Genomic DNA, 12,111 nt, shown 5'->3' with positions numbered 1-12,111 from the left:
TGAATTTCAATTCCATTTTCCCTCAAATAAATTTTGACGACGACTTCCAGAAAATTCTTTGCCTCCATAATCGAACCGTTCAGAGAGTATGAGGGCCTTCTAGCAAGACTCATCTTGAGCCGGAACATCCAATTCGGTTCAAAAGAAATGGACCGTATTGATGAGCATATATTTTAGTGAAAATAATAATATCATTTTTCACAATATCAATACCATGACAGGTATAGGAGTTTTGTTACATATAATCCCAAATTCTACTCTCACTTTTATTCTCTGATGTAGCAAACAATGATAAGTTATTTTTATCATATAGGTCCCAAGAAAAATGTCTACATCAAGATCAAAAATTTGATAGTAGAACTTGGGAGTCCACGTAATAATTTCCTATGTACAGACCATACCTATAAGAAAATGAAAATGATGGGGGAGGGACTATGAGCCAGGTCTAAGAAGTTCAAAATTTTGGACTAAAATTTTTGAAAATCTAAAAAATGAGTGCAAAATGCGAAGAGATATAAAACGTTGGAGTTTAAATTGAAAAGATACTAAACTTAGGGACCAAAAGTATAAAGTTGATAAGAATTCACAGTTAGAACTTCAGATTTCTCTCGCGAGCAAGAAAAGAAATATTATTGAAGAGCGTTATCCAGGCGATGCCATCGTATGCCATGATGGTCTTTCTTCTGCCAGTTGGCCTATGCAAGGAAATTGAAACCACCATGAATGAATATTGGTGGGCAAGGACTGCGAGCAGTGGCAGGGGTATAAAATAATGGAGATCCTGGGAAGGGCTGAGTAAACTAAAGGCCAATTGTGAGATGGATTTTATACGTCTTAGGGAGATGAATATTGCACTAATTGGCAAACAAGCTTGGCTACTAACCACAAAGTCGGACTCCTTGGTTGCACAGGTATACAAAGCTCGCTATTATCCTATGTGTTCTTTTTTCGAAGCTCAGCCAGTAGCAATCCATCTAAATATATAAATTTTAGACTAAAATGTCATCCCGCACCATGAAGCCGCACCCTAAATTTTCATAAGTGCTATTTCTATGCATAAATTATAAATTTTTTTCCGCCTAGACTTTTTAGCAGGTTTTCCTGTTGCCTTGCTGACATGGCACCAGTAATATTGATAAATGTCAACCCCTCCGTCCACCTCACCTGCTGGCTAGCGTAGAAAGGCTTCGCCTTCACCTTCATCAACACCCATTCCGTGCACTACCACCTCACCAAAAGCAACCGCCAGCATGTTCTCCGGCATCCGCAAGCCTAGCCTCCACATCCGCTACGTCACCATCTCCGATGACCTCTCGTCGTCTGCAAATTTCGACGACCCCGTTAACTGCTTGATCACTGATGGTTTAATCTGCCCTGTCAGCAACCCTCGAAATTTTGGGCAGATTCAGCAACATGTGTAGCTTCAGATTCCCTCGGCGACCCCCGAAATTTGCAGACCAAGCAGATCCCCCCGGAATCTACCCAGGACCATTGACCAAGCAGATTATCTGAAGCTACTTCGTCGTCTGCAAATTTTGGGCAGATTCGACTACATGTGTAAGTAAATATTACAATATTGCAACTAGAGGAAGTATCTTCAGATTATTGCTTGGCTCAAGGGAATCTGCCCAGGACCATTTGCCTCTTCCTTGCTTGCACAGCTCGAGAGAATCTGCCCAGAAGTTTTGTCTCTTTCATTCACTCCATTATTAACAATAGCTGTAGATCCTTTCATTGTTGTGGTGTTCGGTGCATACTCGTCCATGGAGAGGCCACCTTTGACAAATGTGAGTATCCGGATCTACACTAGAATATAATGTAAGCAAGGAATGGCTTAACAGCATTGCACTGAGGATAGATAATAATGCTTCATTACTTATAGTGCTAGTTCCTAGATTCTCCAAGTTAATTGATGATATGAACCTGCTCCGTGGACAAGTGGTAATCATGGGAACCAGTCGAGGTCCTTACCTAATGTTAAGGAGATAAAGAAAGGTGCTATTGAAATAACTGAAAGATAAAGGAGCTCCTGCATCTGCATGGGATTATGATGTGAAAAGCAACTCTTTTGAAACACTGTTTTAGGATCATGCCATGTTCTATTTGACAGTAACCTCGTTAATGTCATTCCTTTTGGATAAGCTTGGACAATAGCAAATGGTTATGAAAAAAAAAGAAGAAAACTTTACATGAAACTTGGGTTTTGGCATTTGGACAGACGGCAACCTTAGCTTTAAGGTTGATCTGAGGGATCACTTGCCCGAAAAAGTTTGCATTGGCTTCTCAGTAGCAACAGGAAGTCTCTTTGAGAAACACACTATCACCGGGGGCAGCTACTGGCAGTACTGTTATAAGTGCATGCATTTATGGGCAGTGTAGGAAGAGACAGTCAAAGAATGTGATTACTCTTGGTAAGAACTCCGCCAAAGCTAGTGCTCAGGTTGTCAAAGCGACACAAGAACCAACCTTAGAATGTTGTGCTAAGGTGTGCCGCTAGATAATTTGCAGGCGAAGGATTTGATGTCATACATTCAAGAAACGGAAACGGAGACGGTGTGCCGCTAAGTAATTTACAACTCAATCCAATACGCAAGAAACATAGATTTTGTGCAGTGCGATCAATTATTGGCACTTCTGTACTGTCGTAGTAATGAGTTTGTGGTGAAAGAAACTTCTAAGTAACCAAACACTATAGCCGAAATCTGTGATAGTCTGAACCGTTTTAGGGCAGGAGATACTTCCTTACTCCGACAAGGTTTGGTTCTTAACCGTTTTAGGGTTGAACTGTTGTGCTCTGTTTTCTAGTCATCTTCATCGGTGATAAACTGTGATTTCTGGCCATCATCTGCAGCAAGAACACTAATTGCACCCAAGTTGCAAGAATTTCTTATGGAATTTGTAAACTTCTGATTCATATTCGTTGGATCTTTTATAGTGCGAAGAAGCAGAATGAAGGAGAGGGGGCCCTTGAACTCGTGAGGAAAGTGAAACTCTAGAGAGAGAAAAAAACAAAATGGTTAAATGGTTGCCATGTCATACTTGCCAATAAGAGCAACATTATCAGTGGAGTTTTTTCACGTATTTTAAGAGTTTTTGTAAGTGTGATTAGAAAAGAGAAAGTGAGAAGAAGAAAAAGAAAAAAGGAAAAACAAATAAAATCTGACAAAAAAACAAAAAAAATTAAAAAAAATAATAAATAAGTGTATTTGAAGTCAGAGTGGCCGCCAGCTGGCGGCCACTCTGACGCGCCCCAGGGGCGATTGTGCACCACGCGCCCGCTGGGGCGCAGTGTTGCGCCCAGACGCCGCGCGTCTGGGTGTTTTTTTTTTTTTTTTTTTTTTAATGTTCTGACATTCTCCTCCATTTTGCAGGAGGATGATTTCCTTTAATTTTTGCCTCCATACCAATGCATTGAATCAAAGTGAAGATCATAAACTGACATTATCCCCTAATTATCCACAGATGGGGTTGCTCTAACAAAACACCTCCACATCAGCACATTATTACCTGCAACTTGAAGAAAACCTGCTAAATAGTCTAGGCCGAAAAAAATTTATGATTTGTACATCGAAATAGCACTTATGAAAGTTTAAGATGCGGCATGAAGAATCACTTATGGTTCATGGTGCGGAATGACACTTTAGCCTAAATTTTATATATTAATGCTAAACTTAATATTATGAAAAATTAGATTAAAAATAACTTCAGTCAAGCCTCGTTAAACGAATCAGACAATAAAAATGGGACGGAGGTAGTATTACTTTTATATTACAAATTATATTGTATTTAGTTTTAATAGTGTTTTTGTTTATAAATATAATTGCATATTAAAATTTTAAATACTAACATTAGAATTTTAACAAAATAATAATAATTTCCAAAATATTTTTAAAATAATAATAATTTAACTGAATTGCGACAAAATGTGATTTTAGCGATCGAATATTCATTATCATTATGGCAACGAAATCGGTGACAAGAAGATTTCTGTCGCCCAAAACGCGATTGAATCACGACAATAATTAGTTCTGTTATTTTTTTTACGATAGAATTTTGGGACTGAATCTTGTTACCTGTTATTGTATGAGATGGCGACCGGTGCCGGTCGTCGGAGCTTCGTCGGTATCTTGTTACCTGTTATTGTAGTCAATTACTGATTTTTGGTTTTAATGTACAAAAATGACTAGTTTATGGGCTTAATTTTACTTTTAAAAAGTTCAAAGTCCTAATTCCATTTTGGTGTAAAGTTAAGGGGTGTATTTGATCCTTTTCCCTATAAATTTTTAATATACTAAAAGTACATTATTTAAAAATATAGGTTTGACTATTTACCGACTAACATTGTTGGACAGAAATCTTATTATTTAGGCAAAAACTTGTGTGAGACCGTCTCACCATGAGACGGGTCGGGTCGGGTCGGGTCAAGATGCAAATGTAACACTTATATGTACAAATGTCATACTTATATGCTCAAATGTAATACTAATCAGGAATAAAAATTTTGTTACTTATTAGGGTAAATGTAATACTTTTAAGGGAAAATACAATACTTTTACATTTCGATTTAAAAGTATTACATTTTTCCTCAAAAGTACTATATTTGCCCTTATAAGTGAGAGGCATTTGTCAACATTACTTATTATGAAAAATGTATTACTTTTTCTCTTATAAGTAACAAAAATTGTATTTTTGATTAGTGTTATATTTGAACATATAAGTGTGAGATTTGCACATATAAGTATGACATTTGCATGGTGCTTTGACCTGACCCGATCCGTCTCACGAATAAAGATCCGTGAGACGGTCTCACACAAGTGTGACCCTATTATTTAAATATTCATTTGCGCATTTCAACTCAATTTTTGTTGGAAATAGTTTTCCTCATATAAAATGAAGACTTAGAAATGTTGCCAAACGTGTGAAAAGAGAAAAACCTATTAAAACGTCTTGATACTCCGACGGAACTCCTCCAACTTCTTCTGAATGTTCTGAGTGGAAGCAAAGGAGATACTTTGCAAGCCGCCTGTTAAAGATACTGTCATCGCTGCCTAACCCTTCGCCATTTGTCGATGCCTAGGTATGATATACAATTCTTTCAAATATAAAATATACACTATACTTTATACTAAATTTCTTCAGAGTGTAGTAAAATGGATCTGAGCATATATACGTGAGAACCTTCAGATTAATTTCATGTATTCATCTCTCCTCAAAAAAAAAAAAATTTCATGTATTCATCTAAAATGATTAAGAGCTAAAAATCAGACAAAAAATATAGTGGTGCTTCTGTAATTATTACAGTACATTTGAAAATATTTGATAATTCATCCACGAATAACTGACAACACACTCATAATCAATAATAGTGATCTCAGGTGTATGAACTATTAGTTCCACAAGTCATGTTTATCCTCTCATATTGTTCTCATTTTCATTCAAATAAAAAAACTTACAAGTTAACATTATCCAACATTTTTAATTACTCGATGGACTAAAACTGCCCAATTTCAATCAGCCAGCATTGCATTGCATTGGGCCATGATACACTTGTTTTGCACTTTCTAAACACCTACCATCCTTAAACAACCTTGAATCAGCTGTTTTGTTACATTGAAACATGAGTTTTACCTCACAATAGAGTAGGTAATGAACTCTGTTGAGGTGAACTGGAATGGTTGAAGTGGAATGGGATTCCTGCATAATTTAGATATACTTTGTGAATTGGTGATATCATCTATAATTTAAGATTAAAAATTCAAAGCAAAAGAAGAATGTATATGACGCACGGCCTAGGTCCATAGACTTTAATCTGGCGGATATGAGTGTCCCTCCCATTCAGATGATTTGACAAAATTGCCACTTGCAACATGAAAGAGTTGACAAAGGTTTCACTACAGCACAGCACAGCACAGGAAAAACTTGTATGGTTAGTGAGCCTATAGCATCAGGAACAAGTCAAAATGAAAGAAAACATAATGGGAATGTGCATCACAAATGCTGAACAATGTTCAGTAAACATTGTGGCATAAGCATTCTTTTATTTAAAAGCAACAACTATTGTAGTCAATGTGGCTTTCTCCCTTTGTCACTTAAATCCACAATGATTCCACTAATCCTTTGGAAAAAATGCAGGACTAGAATCTCATTACTCAACCTGATTCTCCTGAGCAATTAATCTGCCAAAATTCAACAAATAAAGCTCTCTCCAAAGTACAAGGCTAAAATCTCAATCTTTCCTTAGAGTAGATGAAACACAAGATGACAGTGATTTTCAATTTTACAAGGAAAAAATTTCTACATTGACACTTTGTTGTTTAGTAGAATATATATCAGAAACTGTAAAGAACCACAGTAAGGCAACTCCATTCAATTTAATGTTGAGTTTCATATGGGTAGAAATTGAGGGGATATAATTTTAGAGAGATTAGGAGGGAAAGGAAATTGGAGAAGTAAATTTGTGATGGATGAGAAGAAATAAAATGAGATGAAAAGAAGAAAGAGAGAAAATAATGAGAAAAGAAGATGATACGTGTATTAAGGCGAGGGAAGACAGATTATATGTTTAGTGTGAGTTGAGAAAAGAATGATTGAGTTTCTCCTTACATCACAATTGGGAGAGGAAATATTTGATAGGATGGATGATTATTATCCACCCCATTCTCTATTGGTTTTCTTTTTCCTCCATTTCCTTCCTATCAAAACAAGAGAAATTTAAATCTTAAGCTCTCTTTCCTTTCCTCCCATTATATTTTCCTCCATTTTCCATCCTTCCAAACCCACGAGAAACAAAGGTTCCAAGATGATTTACTTCTTTAGAAGAGGATTTCATAAACATGTTTGATAGAGAATTTCCATTTACAAAACTAAGTCAATGACTTGGAGGTCTCCTAAACTCATGGGTTTGGTTCAATCAATCAATCAATCCCCTCACTTTACATGAACTAGGAAAAACAAAGAACATGAAAACTAATGAAGGCAACAAAATGGAAGGAAAACCAGTGCAAGAGATATGTTTATAATTTTATACAAACAATATAAATGTATGTGTCTGTGTGTTTTCTTTTAGATAAGTGTAAAACAATATTTTGAAAGCTTCTATTTCTCACCGAGGATCATTCCCAGACAATGATATATACACCCATCCGGTTGGCTTGACAAGTTCCACTGATTTTATCTCCTGTTTTAGCAAATGAAAGGCTCCAAATCCACTTAAGAAAAACATTGAAATGTTGAATAAAATATGCATTCCTACATCACATTTTCAATATTAAAACTGAAGCTCATCAATTGAACAGGAACCCCTAATCAATCCCTAAACACACACACACACACGTACCTTCAAGTTGTGGAAACCATCACCGGCACGAATTGAAATCTTACTAGGGGTGTAGCTCTCATCAAGCTTGAAATCAACATATAAAACTACTAACTGGAAAAACAATATAGTTAAAACATGTAAATGCAGCTCATTTTTGAAAGAAAAACAAAATTTCAAGATGCAAGTAAAAAAAAAACATACTTGGAGCTTTACTTTCTTCTGGAACTGTATATTTACCAGATGAGGTTGTGCACCATCAGATCTAAACCCCATTTGAAGGGGGGAAGGGAGAGAGAATAGAATTAGAAAATAGAGACATGAATTACACACACCGATGAAGAGTATTTATATAAGTTTACTAACTGCCAGTATGTATCAAGGTTATCATCTCGAAGGGAAGTAATGCCATTTCCAGCTTTGCAAGAGCTGACACTCCAAGCAGCCTTCTTAGCCATCTCACAGAGGTCATCATCAACCAAAAGCTGTTGGCTACCTCCTGTCAGCTTCCCTTCTTCCTCTCCTTCTGATGAATCTGCCATTGAGTTTACCTTACTTGGGTGGACTTTGCTGCTATAAAAAACATCTCAGAGGATCTAATTGAAGTAAGAAAAATTAATCAACTGAAACAAAACCCCTAATTTTTGAGAAAATCCTTCCTTCATCATACAAGCTCAAATCCACTTCAATGCCAACACTGAAGAAGCATGAATGTTGATATAGAAGTTTTGTGCATAAAAATGGTTACTTATTCCCTCACTTTCTTCAGTGTTGGCATTTGCTTAGAATTTGATAAGGAACAAGGAAAGCTAGACAGAAAGGGGAAAATGCTTTTAGATTAGATGAAGCTATCATTTATGTAAAGTAACTAAGGTTTAGGAGATGAAGAAAGGTGGGCATATCCTACATACCAGATTTATCACAAGGTCTCTACTTGTTAGTTCATATGTGCATAAAAGCATCTTTGGTAAAAAAAAAATAAAAAATAATTATCTGATATCCTAGTGTCACTATTCTTATCTGAAATCCTAATCAGCCTTCAGGGCTAGAAATTTCAGAGTAGAAAGCGGACTAGAAGAAAGTGGACTAGAAGAAAACTAGAAACTAGAAGGAAGGAAGTAGAAACACCTACCGGAGGCGTAGAAAACTAGAAGCGGGGGAGGCAGAGTTCAGAGTTCTCGTCGCCTCGTCGGCGCTGTCGCAGCGGAGACCATAGATCGGAGACAGCAGTATCGACGCAGCGGGGAAGGGCGGAAATGCAGAATCAGCAAGGACTAGGAAGTAGGAATTAGGTTATTATTATTATTATTACTACTAGTAGTATTTCCACACCCATGCGTTGCACGGAATGGATTTGTTATAATATGTGAATAATATTTAGAGCAAATTGCCATTTTGGTCTACTGAGTATATGGGTCCTATTAATTTTGGTCCACGACTTTCAAAAGTGTTAATTGCATACCACGACTTTAAAATTTGTATCAATTTTGGTCACTCCGGCGAAATTGCCGGCCAAATGTCGCCGGATTCTCTTAATCTCTCCGATCAGGCTTAATTGTAGGAGCAAAAATGTACTTTCCATCCCTAAACCCAAAATAATCCAACCCAAACCCAACCCTGTTCAGCTCACTCCTCCCACATTATCATCATCCTTTCTCTGATCAGTAGCGTTCTTAATCTCCCTCTTTTTGTTCCTGTTTCAGTCCTTCAACCGCTTCAAAATGGACCCAAACAGCCCCAAACCAATCTGGGGTCTCGCCTTTTTCTCACCCTGTTGTTGCTGCTTCTGAATCCTCAAGGCCGCGTCGAGAAGCAAAGCCGCCGTTCTCGCCGGAACGTTGAGCCTCACCCGCCCATTCGGCGTTCTTGAAGCGGAGAGAGGCGAGGGAAAGGCGAGAGGAGACTTGCGAACATCCGGCGAGGAGGAGGAATCTTGGAAGGAGAAGAAACATGCATGTTTATAGAGACTGCGCTTCGTAGCAGAGCACTTCTTGAGCTGAACAGAGGTTTTGGGCGGCGACGGAAGGCGGCGGTTCTCACACCTCCGGTCGGCAATGTAAGTGTTGAGCTGAAAGGGCTCTTGCTCTTCTCTCAGAAGCTCATGCAAGTACTGCTTCTTCTGCTGCATTTTAAACACTGATGAGCTGAGGCATATAGAGAAGACGAAGAAGAAGGAGAAAGGAGTTTTGGGGATGTTGAAGAGGTTTCAACTTTTGAGAGGAAAAGGAGAAATTGGGAATGAATGAAAAGTTGGGTAGAAATAGTGGAGAGAAAGGGAAGGAATGAGGAGAACCGGGTTGGGTTTGGGTTGGGTTATTTTGGGTTTAGGGATGGAAAGTACATTTTTGCCCCTATAATTAAGCCTGATCGGAGAGATTAAGAGAATCCGGCGACGTTTGGCTGGCAATTTCGACGGAGTGACCAAAATTGATACAAATTTTAAAGTCGTGGTATGCAATTAACACTTTTGAAAGTCGTGGACCAAAATTAATAGGACCCCTATACTCAGTAGACCAAAATGGCAATTTGCTCTAATATTTATATCGTAATACAATTGTGTAAACCGTAATATAAAATATTATATAATGTAATTGGAGAATTGAGTTTAATTCATTGTGTTTTGTGATGTTATTATTGCTTGAATATGAACAAATTTTTTTTTTCAAATAACTTGAATATGAACAAATAATTACCAATTAATAACAAACATGTAGATATACACATTTGGAGTTGATACATTAAACAATTTGCATATCAATGTTTAGGATTTGTATTAATTGGTTTAATTACTTCGTTGTGTAGCAACTCAATTATAGAAATTATATGTACGCAAGATATATGTTTTATATAGATATATAAAAAATTTGTCATCTTTGTATTAAAAAAAAAAAAGAATATATAATATAACTTTTTTGAATTACACATTATTGAAAACTTCTTTGTAGACAACATTGGTAGTAGTAAAAGAAGTTTGTCCATACTCGTCTAGAGCTAAAACTTTCAAACCATCAGGATGAGTTACTCGCGAAAAAGCCACGTATAACTGACCGTGATTAAAGACCCATTTTTTTAGCAATAACCCAACATGAGTTAGTGTTTGACCTTGACTTTTGTTAATAGTCATTGCATATGCAAGCATCAACGGAAATTGTTTACGCTGGAACTTGAAGGGCAATCTCGTATCAGATGGGGTGAGAGACATTCGGGCAATAAGAACTTTGGTCCCTTGATGTGTCCCATTAACTATTTTTGCTTCCACAATATGATCTGTCAATCTTGTGACAATGAGGCGCGTACCATTGCAAAGACCAAGAGAGTGATCTATGTTCCGCAATAACATAACAGGTGCACCAATCTTTAATATCAATGAATGATTGGGAAGCCCAGACAATCTCAGACTATTTAAAAATTCAGGAGTGTGTACTTGTGATAGATTTTCGCCATCTGATTCTGCCTTACACAAAGAGTCACAACTTAAATAAGTTCGACCTTCTGCAGTGTTTATGTTGCACATGTATTGATTAATTTGATCAACCACATCTAAAGTCGGTGAAAGGATCGCTCGCCCTTCTAGGTCCAACTCATCAATCATGCCATATCTCGCGCTTGGGAATGTGCTTTACACTATAGTTGCTATGGGATCATGTCCACAGTTTAAGAGAAACCTTGGCGGAATATCAATCTCAGACAACCCATTGTTTACAACCCCTGTTATCCCATCTCCTATGTTTGCAATCCATTTTGAAAACCAATCAACCGTCTGCCTATCTTCCTTTGAAGCTAAGCTCCATAGTCTCAAGTTTTTCGTGAGCCTCAATACCTTGCAATTTGTCTAGAGGTATGAAGAATTAATAGTTGCTCCAACAACTATCGGTCTCGTTGCTTTGGGAATAACTGGAAGAATTTGTCAAAAATCACCGCCCAAAACTACTGTCTTTCCACCAAATGTCTTTTCAGCACTACTCGGTATGGCAAACCTCAATAGATCCCTCATGGTTTTGTCCAAAGCCTCAAAACAGTGTTTGTGAGTCATTAGTGCTTCATCCCATATTATCAATTTGCTCCTAATTATAAGCTCAGGAAGGTCACTACCTTGCGATATATTGCACGTGGAATCTTCATTCAATGAGAGTGGTATAGCAATTCTAGAATGCGCTGTCCTTCCTCCCGGTAATAATAAAGATGCTATTCCACTTGAAGCAACATTTAGAACAATATCTCCGCGGCTCCTTATCATTAAGGATAACGTCCTCCACACGAATGTCTTGCCTGTTCCTCCGTAACCATACACAAAGAAGAGTCCACCTCCATTACAATCAATATCATTCATCACAGAGTTGTAAACATTCTTTTGCTCATCCGTCAATTGTGTTACTAATGTTTCATGCTCTATCTTCAACGATTCCTTATCATACGCAAACTCTTCAGCTATCAACATGTTTTCCATAAACCTGATGTTGGTTTCATTTGGAAGTGGCATTTCTGGAAAGTCTCTCAGACTCTTCCCCCACAAAGATAACAATTTCTCCAACTCCACAAGAGCGACCTGTTTCTTATCGGAATTTGATAACAACAGATCTTGATGGTCCAAAAAAAATGATCAAATAATTTAATTTTATAAATAATAAATATAAGTGGAATAAATTTTTTGTATGTCGAAATACCTGGATTGTTCATGCGACGTCGATGATGAAACTGTGCATCTTCTGCAAGAAATTCCCAAACAGCATCCCAAATCAAGCTGTGAATTGGTTGTGCTTAACTGTTTGGTTCTCCACAATCTCATCGAGTGTCTG

General features: G+C 37.3%; 2 protein-coding genes across 4 annotated transcripts; both read right to left on the bottom strand.

Annotated features, from left to right (window-relative positions):
* Positions 1-5,277: 5,277 nt before the first annotated feature.
* On the bottom strand, positions 5,278-8,591 carry LOC115995622 (anaphase-promoting complex subunit 10). Of its 3 annotated transcripts, none has more exons than XM_031234714.1 (7): positions 8,448-8,591; positions 7,682-7,888; positions 7,520-7,580; positions 7,337-7,429; positions 7,107-7,177; positions 5,787-5,891; positions 5,278-5,694 (listed from the first exon to the last, which is right to left on the bottom strand). In XM_031234714.1, the coding sequence occupies exons 2-7, from the start codon at positions 7,855-7,857 to the stop codon at positions 5,625-5,627; spliced, it is 576 nt and encodes a 191-aa protein (XP_031090574.1). In that variant the 5' UTR covers positions 7,858-7,888; positions 8,448-8,591; the 3' UTR covers positions 5,278-5,624. The 3 variants fall into 3 exon arrangements, with proteins under 3 accessions (XP_031090574.1, XP_031090576.1, XP_031090577.1); XM_031234716.1 differs by having other exon boundaries at positions 7,682-7,885; XM_031234717.1 differs by having other exon boundaries at positions 7,682-7,850.
* Positions 8,592-9,014: 423 nt separating this feature from the next.
* LOC115996005 lies at positions 9,015-11,795 on the bottom strand. The gene is made up of 3 exons (XM_031235148.1): positions 11,247-11,795; positions 10,981-11,147; positions 9,015-9,459 (listed from the first exon to the last, which is right to left on the bottom strand). Exons 1-3 carry the CDS (start codon positions 11,793-11,795, stop codon positions 9,015-9,017), a joined length of 1,161 nt encoding a protein of 386 aa, XP_031091008.1.
* Positions 11,796-12,111: the final 316 nt, after the last annotated feature.

The sequence above is a fragment of the Ipomoea triloba genome, chromosome 11 (assembly GCF_003576645.1).
Source record: "Ipomoea triloba cultivar NCNSP0323 chromosome 11, ASM357664v1".
Classification (NCBI taxonomy): Eukaryota; Viridiplantae; Streptophyta; class Magnoliopsida; order Solanales; family Convolvulaceae; genus Ipomoea; species Ipomoea triloba.
This window is presented reverse-complemented; position numbering and strand designations above follow the sequence as displayed.